At 44.0% G+C, this 18,340-nt stretch overlaps 1 protein-coding gene across 3 annotated transcripts in view; it reads left to right on the top strand.

Annotated features, from left to right (window-relative positions):
• VPS13A (vacuolar protein sorting 13 homolog A) overlaps positions 1-18,340 on the top strand; it is a 179,910-nt gene that overhangs the window by 95,022 nt on the left and 66,548 nt on the right. For all 3 annotated transcript variants that reach the window (XM_044445950.1, XM_044445952.1, XM_044445951.1), the window contains exons 39-42: positions 6,836-7,068; positions 7,780-7,872; positions 9,355-9,711; positions 10,733-10,834. In XM_044445950.1, the coding sequence (XP_044301885.1) occupies positions 6,836-7,068; positions 7,780-7,872; positions 9,355-9,711; positions 10,733-10,834 (785 nt within the window). The remainder of the gene's footprint in view (positions 1-6,835; positions 7,069-7,779; positions 7,873-9,354; positions 9,712-10,732; positions 10,835-18,340) is intronic.

The following is an 18,340-nucleotide window of genomic DNA, read 5'->3' as shown; positions in this document are numbered from 1 at the left end:
CGCCGGGTATACGCAGCTTCGGGCCTTGGATTACGAATTTTTAATTATGAGGTAACCCTGGCACGCTATCAATATTTTCTTATGCAACGCCTAGACGCCATCATTGACACCTTCCCAGGAAACCAGGGCGAACTTGCAAAAACCTTTGTTAAGGAAGCTATGCAGGTGGCGGTGCAACAGTTCTCCACAGCGAGGCACCACGTTGATTCTGATTCGAGGTCGCTTGTCAGTGCCATTTCCCTCCACAGACACGCCTGGTTGTGTAATTGCAATTTTCCGGACAAAATGAAGTGGAGGATTGAGGAGATGCCGTTCGACGGATTCGGTCTCTTCAACGCGAAGACGGATAGCAAACTGAAGAAAATCCACGAATCCAGAATGATGGCCCGTCGTGTGGAACTGCAATCCCTGCCTTGACAAGTGGTCATGGTCACGCCCGCAATACCGCCAACCATTTCAGCCTCGGCAACAACAACCACATCAACGCCAGCAACGCCACAGACAACAACCATCCCAGTGCTTTCAGCAGGGCCGCCGTCGCTTTGACACGGACAGGCGACAGCGCTGATGCGACGAGCGAGCCTCTCCCCTCCTCCCAACTTCACCCCCCCCCTCTCATTTGGGGACCGGCTGAAAAGTCGGCTCCCCACTTGGGAGTCCATCACATCTGATGGGTGTGTGTTATCCATCATCTGGCATGGCTATGGAATTGTATTCGATGTTGTTCCATCACCGAATCCTATCCGTTTTACACCGACCTCATTGGTACTGTTGGACGAGATTCACCAACTCCTTACTAAAGGAGCTGTTCGTCGCTTATCGTTATCAGAGGGACTCCACGGATTCTATTCCAGATATTTTACGGTCCCGAAACAAGATGGGGGTCTCAGACCCATATTGGACTTGAGAGCTCTCAATAGATTCATAACACCAAAGAAGTTTCGGATGACCACACTCCAAAATATACTTCCGTTGCTGGGAAGAGGGGATTGGTTCGCCTCACTGGATTTGAAGGATGCCTATTTTCATATTTCAATACATCCAAGTTATAGGCGCTTCCTTCCTTTTGTGGTGGACTCTGAAATCTACGAATTCAAGGTATTACCATTTGGATTGGCCACTGCACCAAGGGTTTTTACCAAGTGTATGGCTCCTGTCTGCACACACCTTCGTTTACGTGGAATTCGGATATACCCGTACCTTGATGATTGGTTGTTGGTTTCCGACACAAAAGCAGGACTTTCATCTGCTGTTGAGATTACGTGTGCTGTATTACAAGACCTCGGACTCTGTATTAATCAACAGAAGTCTTCTCTTCTCCCTACACAGACAATCAACTTTATCGGAGCCCGGCTGTATTCGACGTTGGCAAGAGCTTTTATTCCTCAAGACAGACATCATGCTATTGCTCGGTGCATCTCTCGGATCCGATAAGAAAGAACTGTCCCCGCCTGGTCTATCCAGAGCCTGTTGGGACACATGTCCACATCCATCGCCGTGGTTCCGCATGCCAAACTCAGACTAGGCCCTCTCCAGCTGTTCTTCAACGGGATGTTCCGACCACAGACAGATCCACCCACCAAACGGATTCAACTTCCGGTCTCCATTCTTCAGTCCCTGTTATGGTGGATAGAACCAGCCAATTTAAATGTCGGTGTCCCGTTTCGACCTCGGTACCGTACAGTGACCCTCAGTACCGACGCGTCTCTGCTGGGATGGGGAGCCATTTGCTCCGATCTACGTACCCAGGGGGTATGGAGTCACCGGGATTCCAGGAACCATATCAACTTCCTGGAATTCCTTGCTGTTTTCAAAGCCCTGCAATTGTTCGAGGACGTGCTTCTCCACCAGGTCGTCCAGGTGACCTCGGACAACATGGCTACGGTCTTTTATTTGAACAAACAAGGGGGAATCCGGTCCCAGAAACTAGCCCGTCTATCCATGCAGATTTGGAACTGGTGCATACCGAGAGGTATCACTCTTCTAGCAGTTCATCTTGCGGGCACGGACAATATAGACACAGATCTCTTGAGCAGACATATGTTGCGGTCACACTAATGGGAACTAGACCGTTGGGTTCGCGACAGACTGTTTCACTGCTGGGGTCAGCCAGACATAGATCTGTTTGCCACACAACAAAACAGGGTATGCACGAACTATTGTTCCAGAGCGGGGATAGGACAGGGGTAGTCTGGGGACGCTTTCATGATCCCCTGGAACGACATGACTTTTTATGCTTTCCCACCGATTCCCCTCATCATGAGAGTGTTGCCAAAGATCATTCACGAAGAGGCCACAGGGCTACTAATTACCCCCTGGTGGCCATGCCAGCCATGGTTCTCAACTCTCCTTCACATCTCTCGGGAGGATTTTCTCCAACTCCCTCTTCTTCCTTATCTCATTACCCAGAGGGAGGGCACGATCTGACACCCGGACTTGTTGTCGCTGAAACTGACTGCATGGAGGATCCGATAACCGTATGCGATGCACTGGTGTCGACGCCACCGGCAATCCCTACTACCTCTACTCCACAGATTTTACATCCAGATCTGCGATATATTCTCGAATCTGCATTATGGCCATCCACTAGAAAATCGTATGCAGCAAAATGGCATAGATTCTCTAGCTTGCCGAATCACACTCGTTTCCAGTGTCCTCGGCTTCTGTTCAACAGATTCTTCAATTCCTCTTTGAATTGCATCAGTCTGGACTTAAACTTTCTTCCATAAAAGTATATACAGCAGCGATTTCTCATTACCGTGGAACGGTACACGGTTTCTCCATTTTTTCTCAACCTTTGATTAAAAGATTTTTGAGAGGATTGAGTAACCTCCATCCAACAATAAGGCCCCTGATGCCCACTTGGAGTCTTTCAGTGGTTTTACAAGCACTGACTCGACCACCTTTTGAACCCATGGCGACGATCGATCTACGCCTTGTCACATGGAAGACTGCTTTCCTTGTTGCAGTTACTTCAGCCCGTAGATCTTCTGAACTCTGTGCCCTTAGGGTAGACCCCCCTTTTCTGAATTTTCATAAGGAAAAGGTAGGTCTACGGCTAGATCCATCTTTTCTTCTGAAAATCGCTACTTCATTTCACATGCAGCAAGAGATCGTTTTACCAGCCTTCTTTCCAACACCTTCGAATCCGATAGAGAGATCTCTGCATATGCTGGACGTTCGTTGTTGCTTATCCTTTTATAGGTCCAGGACTGAGTCTATTCGACACTCCAATAGACTTTTTGTGAAATACTTGGAACATGACCAAGGCTATCCGGTCACTTCCCAATGACTTTCTAAATGGATAGTGAATACAATTGTTCTGTCTTACCAGTTAGCTAAATTGGACTTACCATCTACTCCAAGAGGTCATTCTACAAGAGCTGTTGCTGCTTCTTCGGCCTTTTCATCAGGGGTCCCGATAGAAGACGTATGCAGAGCGGCCACTTGGGCTACCCTGTGTACCTTCGCCAGACACTATAGGCTCGATGTCCATGCCAGACAAGATTGCTCTTTTGGCAGAGCTGTTCTTTCTTCTGTCCTTCGTTGATGACACCTCCCTCCTCCAGTTGGGGTAAGCTTGTTATTCTACCCATATGTGTGATGCACAGAGGCCACAACGAAGAAGAGCAGGTTGCTTACCTGTAACTGATGTTCTTCGAGTGGCCATCTGTGCAGTCACACAATCCACCCTCCGACCCCGCTTGGTGTCATGGGTGGTCCGACTTTCTTCTCTTCGATGCTAGGATCTCTTTAGATATTTGTCGTACCACCAAAATTTTGGTTCTCTTGTCATGATGACAAAAAATTTATTAAGGGAGCAAACGTCAGTCTTTCAAAGACTGGAAAATGGCGGACACTCCACTCCTTATATAATGCTAGGGGGGAGGGGGAGCGGAGTTCCCGCCAAAAACCGTTAGCTGTTAATCTTCCAGCCAGAGGCACTGCTCAGGCGCAGAACCCATGTGTGTGACTGCACAGATGGCCACTCGAAGAACATCAGTGCATGTGATACTCCAGGTTTCCCAACCATTTTCATTCCCTGTTCTCTGGCATACAGGTGGAATTGTCCATGGCTGCTGTGATGGAGGCATGAACTTTCTGAAAATAAAAATTATGCTTTCTCCTTCTAAATACATTATTCATATGCAGATCAGGGTGGTTTTAATCAATTTATTTTATTATATAACATTTATGTATCACATTTCTTCCTTTTGGAACCCATGTTGGTTTACAAGATTCTCCTTTTAATTTTTTCATCACAACAACCTTGTGAGATAGGTTTCATGGCTGAGTGAGGACTAGAACGCAGATCTCCTGATTCCTAGTCTTGAGCTCTTAACCACTACACAAAACTGGCTCTGAAGATGTGTACCATTAATGAACTGAAGTCTCCAAAAGTAGCTCATAAAATAATATGAGAGAACAATAACAACCCGAAACTAGTATATGCTGTCAGCAGCAAGACACAATTCCAAAGGCAGTGGTAAAATTCTTATAGAAAGTAACTCTGTTCAAGGATAGGCTAGACATGCCCATGGTGGGTATGTTGTGAGTAGAGCCGGCTGGAGCCAGGGGTCAGACTAGATGGCCTGGGAGACCCCTTCTGACTCGCTCTGTTTATATGTTTCTATGTTTCTAACTTACCGGCCTCCTAATGCAATAATTATATATGGCAGGTCTCTCTCCGCTGTAGGGAATGCCTGTGTTTCTTGCGCATTGCAGAGTTGCCTTGGCTAGTAAAGTTATACAGAACAAGACCTTAGGGCAGTGGTGGTGAACCTATGGCACACATGCCACAGCGGGCACGCAGAGCCCTCTCTGTCGGCACGTGAACAAGTCGCCCCAGCATAACCCCAGCAGCTGAGCATAGGATAACAGTGCACATAGGAGCCATGTGCAGGCTTGGAAAGGAGTAGCGGCACCAGGTGATGATGTCACAAGCCGCAACTCATTAGCCGGAAGTCATCTGAGCTTTTGCATGGCCAGTCAGTGCGCTGCCAGGGATATATATATATTTCCTAGGACTGGCTGGGAGGTGTTTTTTCTAAACTAAAACCGGTTTTCAGGTTTTATTGTGTTTAGAATGGGCAGAAATGATGAGCAGTCCAGAAAAAGCTACTCAAGGAAGGCTTTTTCAGAGTTGCCCTCTTTTCAATGGTATTTTAGCCCTATATTAGGTTTAGGGGAGTCCACCAGGGTAGGGTTAGGGTTAAAAGAATGAGGTGTCCTTGCATGATTTTGATGGTTGGAATGTGTTTAAAATGGGCGGAAATGATGAGCAGTCCCGAAAAAGCTACTCAAGGAAGGCTTTTTCAAAATCTCCCTCTTTTCTATCGAACTTTCATCCTATACAGTGGTACCTTGGCTCACAAACATCTTGGTACATAACAAAATCAGGGCGTGAACAAAATTTTCATAAAAATTTTGACTCAGGCTGCAAACTCCGCATTGGGTGGCGATCATGGCCATCTCTCCATCCTCCCAAGTGGGGATATGGCCGCGATTGTACTGGGGTTGGGGAGGGAGATGGCCGAGATCGTGCCTGTCTTTCCTGCACGAGTGTGCCCGCAATCCCGGCCATCTCCACCCCTCCAGCATGATCATACCCGTTTCTTCCTCCAGTGTGCCTGCGATGGCGCCCGTCCCTCCCCCCCTCCAGCGGCCAGGATGACGGGTGCATGCAGGGATAACTGGCGCAATTGGGGTCATGCTGGGAGTGCAGGGAGATGGCCATGCTCGTGCTCGGGGTGTGTGTGCGGGGGGAGATGGCCGTGATCTTCGTTCTTTGTCACTTTGCTTCACAATTTTTTGATTAAAAAAAAAATAGTTACAGAGCGGATTAACCTTATTTACATTGAACCTTATGGGGAAATTTAACTTGGCTCATGACGAATTTGGGTCACGACCAAAGTCCTGGAACAGATTAAGTTCGTGAGCCAAGCCACTGTATTAGGGTTAGGAGTGTGCACCATGGCAGGGTTAGGGTTAGGAAAACATGGTGTCCTGGCATGATTTTGATAGTTGTAATGTATTTAGAATGGGCAGAAATGATCTGTGAAGAAAAAGCTACTCAAGGAAAGCTTTTTCAAAATCACCCTCTTTTCAATGGAACTTTTGCCCTGTATTTTGGTTAGGGGTGTGCAGAAGGGTAGGGTTACGTTTGAAAAATGAGGTGTCCTGGCATGATTTTGATGGTTGAAATGTGTTTTGAATGGGCAGAAATGATGAGCAGCGCAGAAAAAGCTATTCAGGAATGACTTTTTCAGAATCGCCCTCTCTGTTGGCATGCGAGCCAAGTTGCCCCAACATTGCCCCAGCAGCCAAGCATCAGGTAACAGTGCACATAGGGGCCATGCGAATGCTCAGAAAGAAGTAGCGTCACCAGGCAATGACATCATGAGCCGTGACTCATTAGCCACAACTCGTTCGAGCTTTTGCTGCCAGGGATATATATATCCTTGCTTGGACTGGCTGTGAGTTGTTTTTTCTAAACTAAAATTGCCGTTTTCACGTTTTATTGTAGTGTTGGCACTTTGTGATAAAAAAAGTGGGTTTTGGGTTGCCGTTTGGGCACTCGGTCTCTAAAAGGTTCGCCATCACTGCCTTAGGGGAACACCTTAATGCAGCAAGAACTTGGGACAAGCTACTTATTCACTTAGTGAAAAGGTGTTTCAGCACCCAATTTCTGTCTTTCCTTGGTTATTTCACCATGGTAGTAATGAGTTACTTACTTTGAAAATGCTGAAATGTATCCACATTATACTGATATCTTGCATACAAAAATGAGACTAATTGTACATAAAATACTTAATGACTATGAATACATGTTTAGTTCCTGTACAGTCGGAATCCACAATGGAAATAAACGTCGTCGTTAAAAATCCTGAGATTGTGTTTGTGGCCGATTTAACAAGAAGTGATGCTCCTGCACTAGTGGCTACAGCACAGTTTGAAGTATCCATGAAGAATGGCCCTGAAATGAATAAAATGACAGCTGCTGTGAAAGCTATAAAAGTGAAAGCCTGCCCATTTTTTCCAGATATGAGAAAAGGCAATATTACAACGGTAAGATTTTAAGAGTTAAACTGGAAGTTAATTTCTGCATATTGCCATGCAATTCCAAATAAACTAGTAGGTCAGGATGAAAGCTATCCTAATGCTGCTTTAACTGCCTTTGTTCTGCATTTGATGATCATGAATCTCCAAGTTTAAGGATTTACAGCCATTGTCATAGACTTGTGCTCTTAGAGGCCCTAAGTAATTTAAAGTAGACACATTTAATTCAGTCGGCTTTAAGTTACTCATAACTTACTGCATTCCTATTTCAGTAGGTCTATTCTGGCTATGACTGTCTGGATCTAACCCATTATGTTTAATTGAATGTAATTAAGGTGGCATTATATTGTAGTTGAGATGGACCTATACGTTCTCATCCACACTGTACAGTGCTGATAAGAATTTGCATTTATTTGCTGTGGATCTGCATCTTCATCACTGACAATGAGTTTGACCATAGGAACTCTGTATACAAACCTTACTGTTGTTGGCTATAACTTTCAGGCCAGGGAATTTGTTGCATATATGGATTTTGCTTCGTGGTCAATGTTCATAGATAACTCAAAGAAGTGTGTAAAACATTTTACTAATTAGGAAGCTTTCATTTGAAACTACTACCATTTTGCATAGGTCAGTTAGTATGCTTTTCACAGTTAATATAGAAGGATTTTTAATAGACAGATTAATAGTTATATTCAATTGATTATGTTTTGTATCTAGGTACTACAGCCCTGTGACCTTGTCTTTGATATGATGCAGTCAGGTGAAGATCCTCAGAAAGCAGATCTGTCAATCAAATCTATAACAATTAAGGTATATTACACATTTGTAGGTCTTTATTAGGTTAAGGAATACATGTGGTTATATTTTTAGTTGTATGGTTTCTTTTCATTGAGCTACTTTATTTTTACAATGAAGAACCCCAAGACTAAGAATTCACCTGGACAATTTGCTCCTCTGTACTTTGCGAGACAGTGTTAATGGCAAGATGCAAGGGGGCTTTCATTCATTTTCACATATGCTCATAGCCATTTTAACACATGCCCATTTGCACATCTACACTCTTACATGCATTCATTCTCACATATGTAGGACATGTGCGCATTCTCTTATACCCAGACATAAAGCACTTCCTGCATGTATCTTCCCCATTCTCTCCCTCTCCCCCTCCCTCCCTCCCTCTGTATGTGTGTGTCATAAACACCAATTTCATAGAAAATCAATGATTGATTGACTGATACATCATTCTACCAAGTAAATGATATTCAAGGCAGGTTACAATAATAGGAATTTAAAATCTTTTCTAAATATAAAATTGATTATAACAATAATAAAACGAGCACAAAATTAAATAAATTGATTATTATTACATTGCAAGTCCATTATATTACCTTGCATTACAATAACAGAATAAAAACAAGACTCAATCCAACAGACCAGTTTATATTCCAAATGCCTCTTTGAAAATGCTTATCTTTCCCTGCTAGCAGAAGAACAATAAAGAGTCATCTTAGCTTCCACAAGCTGGGAGCAACCACTGAGAAGGCCTTTTCTCATGCCACTACCAATGCATCTCTGAAGGGGGCAATGACAAAAGAAGGTCCTTTGCCAAAAATCTGACAACTCATGAAGGTGGTCTTTCAGATATCCTCAAGCCAAACTCTGTCCTGAAACAGGCTGGCATCACTGAAGCTGTTGGAGTTGTATGTTCCCTATAACCAGCCTTTGTCAACAGTCTGGCTGCCATATTCTGGACAAGCTGAAGCTTTCAAAGGCAGCCCCATGTGTCCTCTCATAGACAGGCAGAGAAATAGGCTTTACTTTTACATATATACTCAGTCTATTTCCTGCAGTGTTTGTCAAAAACTAAATTCATTGGAGGGCATTCTCCTGGTGGTTCCACACAGACCCACAGTGACTGGAAGTACCCCAGGAGAAGAGTAGCAATGTAGCGGCTCTATTGCTAGGGAACTCCCTACCTCTAGTGGTCACTGTGTTGCTTTTGGAAGTTGTTGAGGACATTTTTTTCCAGAAAGCCTTTCTTGCTGATGAATCATTGTTTTTATGTTTTTCGTATATTCTTTTTAATTTATTTTATCTTTTTATTGTTCACTACTCAGAATCTGCCTGGATCTGGGGCAGTATACAATACTGTGAATACATAATCCTATGCAGCAAGTTCTTCCTTCACTGTTTTATTAGAAATGCATAATTTTCAATTGAGAGTAATCTTTTTTAAAAGCTCAGGTGTCACCACTTATGAGAGATATTCTTTTTGCTTTTTTTAAAATTCAGGTGTCACCTATTATCATCAATACAGTCTTAACCATTACATCAGCACTTTTCCCAACTCAAGAGACCACAGAAAAAGACATTAGCCCTGTACCTCCAGATCTTTGGGATAAGAAGAATATTAAAGAGCTAAATATGTGGTTTCTTGAAGAGTCAAATGAAAATAAGGATTCTGCTTCTGTAACTGAGTTGATTCCTACAGGAGAAACACTGCAAATGAGAATTGAAACGGTTATTATAACTCTCGAAGCTGGGGTTGGTCACAAAACAGTGCCAATGCTTTTAGCAAAGTCTTCATTTTCTGGAGAAGTTAAAAATTGGAGCAGTCTGATCAATCTCTCTTCTCGTCTTGAACTAGAGGTATGTAGATTACAGTGCTGTTACTGTGAAGGAATAGAGTAGACATTTATTGGTGCTTCATAAATTATGGCTGGTGTTAATTGAAATGGTATTTTCATATTGGCTTCAATTACCTAACAATTTTGGAAAAAAACTTTTCTCCACATTTCAGTTTTGATAAAGTTTTCTGTTACCACCAGCTGACAACTAAATATTATTTGGTGTGAAACAGCATCCTGTAATGTTAAAGTCTCTCTGCCACCTAGGGAAGGCAGGGATTGTTTGGACAAGATGCCATAGAACGGGTGATCTCAGGTTCCTCCTCCTGTCTCATATTTGCCTTTCACCCAAGATGTTGCTGCTCTTGTTTTATTCCTTCTGCATTCAGGTCTTTAGCCATCTGTCACATTAATTATCTAGTATTTTATTGACATCAGTTGGCTCCTGAATAATTTATACTTCAGTGTTCAATAGCCTAACGGTATGTATCACATTGCAATGCATTTGGCATTTCCCCCCTAACTTCATTAAATGGTGTTCAGGGTAGCAAGGAAGATATGTATTCAAGCTTATCATAATTTATAGATCAAGTTTTATTGTGACATACTCGTACTCAAGGTTAACACTGCATTACATTAATCCTCCTTAAAAACTCAAGCAGGATCAAACTGAAATCAAAACCTGGAATGTAGAATGGTGTCCTGAATATGAACACCAGCTTTCATAAGTGGGATTTAATTAGGAAATATCATTAGGCATGGGCAAAGCTGCATAGCTTTGTAGAATGAACTTATGATATTTTAATGCCTTGGCATGGAATTAAAGCCAGTTGACGTACTCTGTAGGAGGTCTACTCATTTCCTTTATAGCTTCTTTAAAGGTGGTTCTTTGAGTCTGTTAAGTTTCTATTATAGTATGTTTGATGTTAGCTTAATATACAAAGGAAAGTCGGTCAACTTTACTAAAATAACCGTCATCCCTCAATTATTTTTTATTTTCATTACATCACCTAAATGGATTTAATTGTATTTTGAATTTTTAGGTACATTATTACAATGAGATGTTTGGTGTTTGGGAGCCATTACTTGAACCGCTGGAAGTTGAAAACACTGATGAATTCAGACCATGGGTTCTAGAATTGAAGGTATTTCTTACTTTTTATCTCTGGGTAAAATTCAAACCCCACAGCAGGAAAAGAACATGAAATTTGTAGCTGTATGTCCCCATTTCTGAACACAGCTCAGATTATTTCTAGCTCATCTAACGGGGAAATTTCAACTACTTTCAAGAACTAACTGTGTTTTAGGCTGGAAAAAGTGATGTTGAAAATTTGTTACCCCTTCCTAGTCTGTGGCCTTTGGCAGTCTTTAATCAGTTTTATTTAACTATGATACTGTATTGTTGGAGTTGCGGGTGGCACAGCTAAATCATTGAGCTGCTAGGCTGTTGATTAGAAGGTTGGCAGTTCAAATCCATGTGATGGGGTGAGTATCTGCTGCTTTGTCCTAGCTCTTGCCTACCTAGCAATTCGAAAGCATGCAAATGTGAGTAGATAAATAGGTACCACTTTGGTGGGAAAGATAACAGTGTTCCATGCACTTCGGCTTTTAGTCATGCTGGCCACATGACCACAGAAGTGTCTTTGGACAAAGCTGGCTCTTTGGCTTACAAATGGAGATGAGTACCAGCCCCAGGGCACCAGACATGACTAGCGCATATGAGCTTTGCCTTTACCTATTGTATCTAGCCTTTCCTTCAAATACAAGATTATTCTCAGCAACCTCCATTTTATCCTTGTAAAGACTCAGTACAGTAGGGTAGTGAGACCAGGGGCAGTTGGTTCAAGGTAACCCCGTGGACTTCATGGCTGAGTAGGGATTTGAAGCTAGGTTGTCTTGATCCTAGTCCAATACTGTAACCCTTGCATTCCATTCACTCTCTAACCTAAGTTGAAAAAATGGTTTAACTGTAGCTTGATTGGTGGTACTGATGTTGCCTAAGGCCCACATCACTTGCTGCGCCCCTACCATATTGAGTGTTGGTTGCAGCAAAAAACATTGGTGGCATTCTTCCTCGTGGCCTCTGTGCATCACACATATGGGTTCTGCGCCTGCGCAGTGCCTTTGGCCGCAAGATTGATAGCTAAGGGTTTCCTTTTCGGCGGGGACTCTGCTCCCCCTCCCCCCTAGCAGTATATAAGGAGCAGAGTGACCGCCATTTTCCAGTCTTTGCGACCGCCGTTCGCTGTGCCTAGTGCTGCTTCGCTCTCGCTAGGATTTATTACTTACCTCGTTCGAAAATCCTTGCCTTTTTTCTCTTATCAAATTGTATCCCTTGCTCTTGTTGTTAGTACTTCACTTATATTTCTTTTAACGTGCACTATTTTTTCTTTCTTCTTATCATTCCTAAATTAAAAAAAAAACAAGAATATTACTTTCCCGCTTTACTATCTTCTTTCTTTTCAAAATTTCTACGATGGCGCAACGGGCGACGTTCCGCAAATGCGGAAAATGCGGCTCGAAAATGCCCGCAGCGGGCATGATCTGTGCCTCCTTTGTTTAAGGGAGGGGCACAGAACCGATAAGTGCGGCCATTGTTTGGCCTTCTCAAAACAGGCGAGAAAAAACAGAGAGAACCGCCTTCGAAAACTCCTGTGGGACCAGGTTCTTCTCCAATCGGACCGCCGGGTGGCTAAGTCTTCCACTGTTGTGGCCCCACCCGAAGGCCTCCAACTTCGGCTGATTTACCGCAATGCCCGGCCTCCTCCATTGCTCCGCCTTCACGTTCCTCTCAGGAAGGCGCACATGCTATGGCCGACCAGCCTGTTTCCCTGCCGAGGAAACAAAAGGAGAGGAGAAAGCACAGTGATTCAGATAAACACCCTGTGCATAAGAAGGCCAAAAAGGACAAGATGAGCAAACAGACTAAAAAGCCGAGGAACCCTGAGCAGGCAAAACAACGCCATTCGGGCTCTTCCACGCAAGAACGGACAGTAAATTGAAGATCCATGAGTCTTGCATGACCGCTCGTCGTATGGAATTACGATCTTTACCTAGACGTAAGTGGTCATGGTCACACCCGCAATATCGTTCGCAATTTCCGCCTCGGCAACAACAACAGCAACAACGTCACCAGCGCCGCAGGCAACAACCGCCCCAACGCTTCCAACAGGGTCGCCGTAGATTCGATACGGACAGGCGACAGTGTTGATGTGACGAACGAACCGTTCCTCTCATCCCATTTTTACCCTTCCCCCTCTCATTTGGGGATCGACTGAAGAGTCGACTCTCCTTTCGGGAGTCAATTACATCTGATGGTTGGGTATTATCTATTATCCAGCACGGATATGGAATTGAATTCGACGTTGTACCATCTCCGAGTCCTATTCGATATACTACGCCTTCTTTGGTGCTGTTAGACGAGATTCAACAACTTCTCGTTAAGGGAACTATTCGTCGCCTCTCATTATCGGAAGGACTCCATGGATTTGATTCCAGATACTTTACGGTTCCGAAACGTGATGGAGGTCTTAGACCAATATTGGACTTGAGAGCTCTTAATAAATTCATAACACCAAAGAAGTTTCGGATGACCACGCTACACAGTATTCTTCCGTTGCTGGGAAGAGGGAATTGGTTCACTGCATTGGATCTAAAAGACGCTTATTTTCATATTTCAATACACCCAAGTTATAGGCGTTTCCTATGCTTTGCGGTGGACCATGCAGTTTATGAATTCAATGTTCTACCGTTTGGATTGGCCACGGCACCAAGGGCCTTCACGAAGTGTATGGCCCCTGTGTGTGCACACCTTCGGCTGTGCGGGATTCGAATCTACCCGTACCTTGACGATTGGTTGCTTGTTGCCGATACGGAAGCTGGACTTGCGTCTGCTACTGAACTTACATGCGCTCTGTTGCACGACCTTGGACTTTGCATTAATCAATGGAAATCTTCCCTTGTCCCTACGCAGGTGATCGACTTTATCGGAGCTCGACTGGATTCGACGTTGGCAAGAGCTTTCCTTCCTCGAGACAGACAATATGCGATTGCTCATTGCATTACTCGAATTCGGCAAGCAAGAACCGTTCCTGCCGATCTATTCAAACCCTTTTGGGGCACATGTCTGCTTCCATCGCTATGGTCCCTCATGCCAAGCTGTGACTACGTCCCCTTCAACTGTTTTTCAACAAACTGTTTCGGCCACAGATAGACCCTCCCACCAAACGAATTCGACTATCGGCTTCAGTTCTCCAATCCCTGCTATGGTGGATGGATCCAGCCAACTTAACCATCGGTGTTCCATTTCAACCTCGGTATCCTACAGTAACCCTCGGTACCGATGTGTCATTGCTGGGATGGGGGGCCATCTGCTCCAATCTAAGTACCCAAGGGAGATGGAGCCATCGGGATGGCAGGAATCATATCAATTTTCTGGAACTCCTTGCCGTTTTCAAAGCACTGCAAGCTTTCGAGGATCTGCTCCTCCATCAGATCGTTCAAGTGACCTCCGACAACGTGGCGACGGTCTTTTATTTAAACAAACAAGGAGGAACCCGATCCCGGAAGCTAGCCCGTCTCGCCATGCAGATTTGGGACTGGTGTATACCAAGGGGTATCACTATTCTAGCAGTTCACCTTGTGGGCACCGACAACACGGAAGCCGATCTCCTGAGCAGACACATGTCATGCTCCCACGAATGGGAGTTGGACCGTCGGGTTCAAAACATGTTATTTCACCGATGGGGTCGATCAGAAATCGACCTGTTTGCCACTCAAGGGAACAGAGTGTGCAGGACCTATTGCTCCAGAGCGGGAGTGGGTCAGAACTCCCTGGGCGACGCTTTCATGATTCCATGGACAGGCGTGATTTTTTATGCTTTTGCTGCATACGACTTTCTGGTAGATGGTCATAGTGCAGATTCAAGAATATACTGCAGATCCGGGTGCAGGCTCTGCTGGGCATGCATGGTCGGGATGGTGTCGATACCGATGTATCACCCCAGGTCACCATATCCGCCATGCAGTCAGTTTCAATGATAGCAAGTCTGGGTGACGAACTGTGCCTTCCTTCTGGGTGACTAGATAAGGGAGAAGAGGGAGTTGAAGAAAATCCTCCCTGGAAACTTGAAGGAGAGTTGGGAACCATGGTTGTCGTGGCCACCATGGAGTGATTAGTATTCCTGTAGCTCCTTCGTTAATGATCTTTGCAAGCACTCTCATGATAAGTGGGATCGGAGGGAAATGGAAAAGATTTTCTAACTTCGCCAATTTACACTCTTTTCTGGCCTCCTCAGCCTCCGTTTCACAGATACTTCAGTTCCTTTTTGAACTACATCAGTCTGGACTCAAACCTTCACCTATAAAGGTTTATACAGCAGCTCTCTCCCACTACAGAGGAGCTGTACATGGGTTTTTTCCCTCTAATAAAAAGATTTTTGAGAGGCTTAAGTAATCTGAATCCCACTGTAAAACCCCTAATGCCTACATGGAGTCTCTCGGTGGTTTTACAAGCATTAACTCGATCACCGTTCGAGCCCATGGCAACAATTGATTTATGCCTTGTTTCTTGGAAGACAGTCTTCCTCGTGGCAGTGACTTCAGCACGTAGATCCTCTGAACTATGCGCTCTTCGAGCAGATCCCCCTTTTCTAAATTTTCATAAGGAAAAGGTGGTTCTTCGTATGGATCCGTCTTTCCTTCCGAAAGTTGCTACCTCTTTCCATATGCAACAGAAAATTGTGTTACCGGCGTTTTTTTCCAGTCCCTTCGAATCCGATAGAAAAATTTCTACATATGCTGGACATCAGTGCTGCTTAGCCTTTTATAGATCCGCGACTGAATCTTTTCGACATTCAAATAGACTCTTTGTGAAATATTCGGAGCACGACAGAGGTTGTCCAGTTACCTCTCAGCGCCTTTCGAAATGGATAGTTAATACAATTGTCCTAGCTTATCAGCTAGCCAAGTTGGACTTACCATCTACTCCAAAAGGTCACTCCACAAGAGCTGTCGCTGCCTCTTCAGCCTTTGCATCAGGAGTTCCGATAGAGGTTGTGTGCAAGGCGGCCATTTGGGCTACCCCGTGTACCTTTGCCAAACACTATAGGCTAGATGTCCATGCCAGACAGGATTGCTCTTTTGGCAGAGCTGTATTTTCGTCTGTCCTTCAATGATGACAGCTCCCTCCTCCAGTTGGGGTAAGCTTGTTATTCTACCCATATGTGTGATGCACAGAGGCCACGACGAAGAAAAGCAGGTTGCTTACCTGTAACTGATGTTCTTCGAGTGGCCATCTGTGCAGTCACACAACCCATCCTCCGACCCCTCTTGGTGTCATGGGTGGTTCGATTATTTTTACTTAGATATTATAATCTCTCCTATGTGTCGTACCGCTACTTCTTTAAACTTCTTGTACTAATGTGCAATGTCATAGGGAGCCAAACGTCGGTCTTTCAAAGACTGGAAAATGGCGGTCACTCTGCTCCTTATATACTGCTAGGGGGAAGGGGGAGCAGAGTCCCCGCCGAAAAGGAAACCGTTAGCTATCAATCTTCCGGCCAAAGGCACTGCGCAGGCACAGAACCCATATGTGTGACTGCACAGATGGCCACTCAACATCAGTTACAGGTAAGCAACCTGCTTTTCCTCTTAGCTATTTTAGCATTCTGCAGCAGCTTCATTGACAGAACAGTTCCTTTTTCCTGCTGCAAATTTCAACAGAGATGTGTGTCCCCAGGGCCCGCACCATGGAACAACACATACAGCCCATGTTTAAAGGCAGACATAGAATACACTCATACAAGGGATTATAGCTGGGTGGTAGACCTCATGCCTTGCATGAAGAAGATCTTATGTTCAATCTTTGGCATCTCCAAGTAGGGCAGGAAAAAACTCTGCCTGAAAGCTTGGCGAGCTGCTTTTACTCACTATTGCCAGTACTGGGCTTGAAGGATCAGTGATTTGAATGACTAAAAAACATTTTCCTGCTCCAGCACTGTTTCCTTTTTTCTGTTTTATTGCTGTAATATATAATAAAAGCATAACAGCAAAATCCCAACCCTTCTTTATCATAATTTTAAACTTAGTCAGTGTTATAGTCCAATCACAGAGTTCAGATTTTTGGGCGAAACAAGAATGTCCTGTATCTTAGAATCGCCTTATGATATGAAGAGGTAAGATTGGACAACCACATGTTGGGGATTACAGGAATGGAGCCAGCTGGAGCTGGGAGTCAGACTAGATGGCCCAGGAGACCCCTTCTGACTCAGTTTGTTTCTTTGTTTCTGAGAGGGAGAATTTACCTAGCCATTGCAGTACGATGCCAGCATTCCAACCAGGAACAAAGCCTTTTCCTTTATAGTGGAAATGTTAAGAATTGTCTACCCCTTGAGAGAAGGGGAGGAACAATTCAGTTGTCACAACTATCATCATTTGCTAACAAGACACAAACTCTCTCCTGGCTTTCAGTGTATGGATCAGATAGATTTACCAATCATTGGAAAGGTTTGCATTTTGGAGTCAGAGTGAGGAAGAAGATTGTAAATCATTTTAGTGACATACAATGAAATATGTTGTATATGTATAAAAAGCCAGCTTTCTCCCTCCACTTCACCAGGTGAGTATCTGCCTGCTTGCCTGTCTGGAGCTGCCTTGCCTGTGTCAGAGGCAGGGCCAGAAAACACCGACAGTGGCAGAAGCAGTGGCAGTACCTACATCAACAGATTCACGACTAAGGCAACAGCCTTGGGCTGCAACTGAAGGGTGCCAAAGGGCATCACACATTTGATGCCCATTTGGTGCTCTTCGGGTATCAGACTTTTTGTGGAGGGAAGGGATAAGTGTTTTATTGTTATATCTTAAATGTTCATGTGCTATTTATATGCTATAACTTTAGAATATTAGTGTGCTATGCTATTATTTTATATGTTATTTTTGTTAACCATCTCTAAATAATATTCATTTATTTAAGGCTGTTCTATCCAGTCATTTATTCTGAAATCTCATGACAGTTTACAAAATTAAAACAAGAGAACAGTTACAGCAATTAAAAACTCCACAGTTCCAGTATTTGATATAAAATAAAATAGTTAAACATGCTGTCAGCAATTTAAAAACTGGGAAAATGAAATGTTTTGGCTTGGCACCAAAGCGAATAAAGCACTGGCATCATGCACATTTCTCTGGGAAGCATGTTTCACAATTAGGGTGCAATAGCAGAAAAGGCCCTTCTCCTTCTAACAACCTTCTCACCTCTTTCAAGGAGGACTCTTGAAATAGGACCTCTGCAGATGATCTTAAGGTCATTGTAAGCCAGCTAAGGACTTTTTGAATATTTGACAGCAAATAAATGAAAAATATAAATAAGGTCCGGGCAGGCACATATGGAAGGAGAAATTCCTTTAGATATCCAGATAAAGGTCCTAAACTTTTTGGAGCTTTATGTCAGTTTCAGCACCTAAAATCAGGCCTGGACTTGTAGCCAGTGTAACTGGTATAAAACAGGTGTGATGTGTTCCTGTTTACTGGTCCTAGTCAACAAATGAGCAGCTCTATTTTGAACCAATTGCAGCATCCAGACCATCTTCAAGGGCAGTCCCATATAAAGTGTGTTACAGTAGTCCAAATGGGATGTTACCGGTGCATGAATG

The sequence above is a fragment of the Varanus komodoensis genome, unplaced genomic scaffold (assembly GCF_004798865.1).
Source record: "Varanus komodoensis strain SLA01 unplaced genomic scaffold, ASM479886v1 scaffold5, whole genome shotgun sequence".
Lineage (NCBI taxonomy): Eukaryota > Metazoa > Chordata > Lepidosauria > Squamata > Varanidae > Varanus > Varanus komodoensis.
The sequence above is the reverse complement of the archived record's forward strand: the minus strand, read 5'-3'. Positions and strand labels throughout refer to the sequence as shown.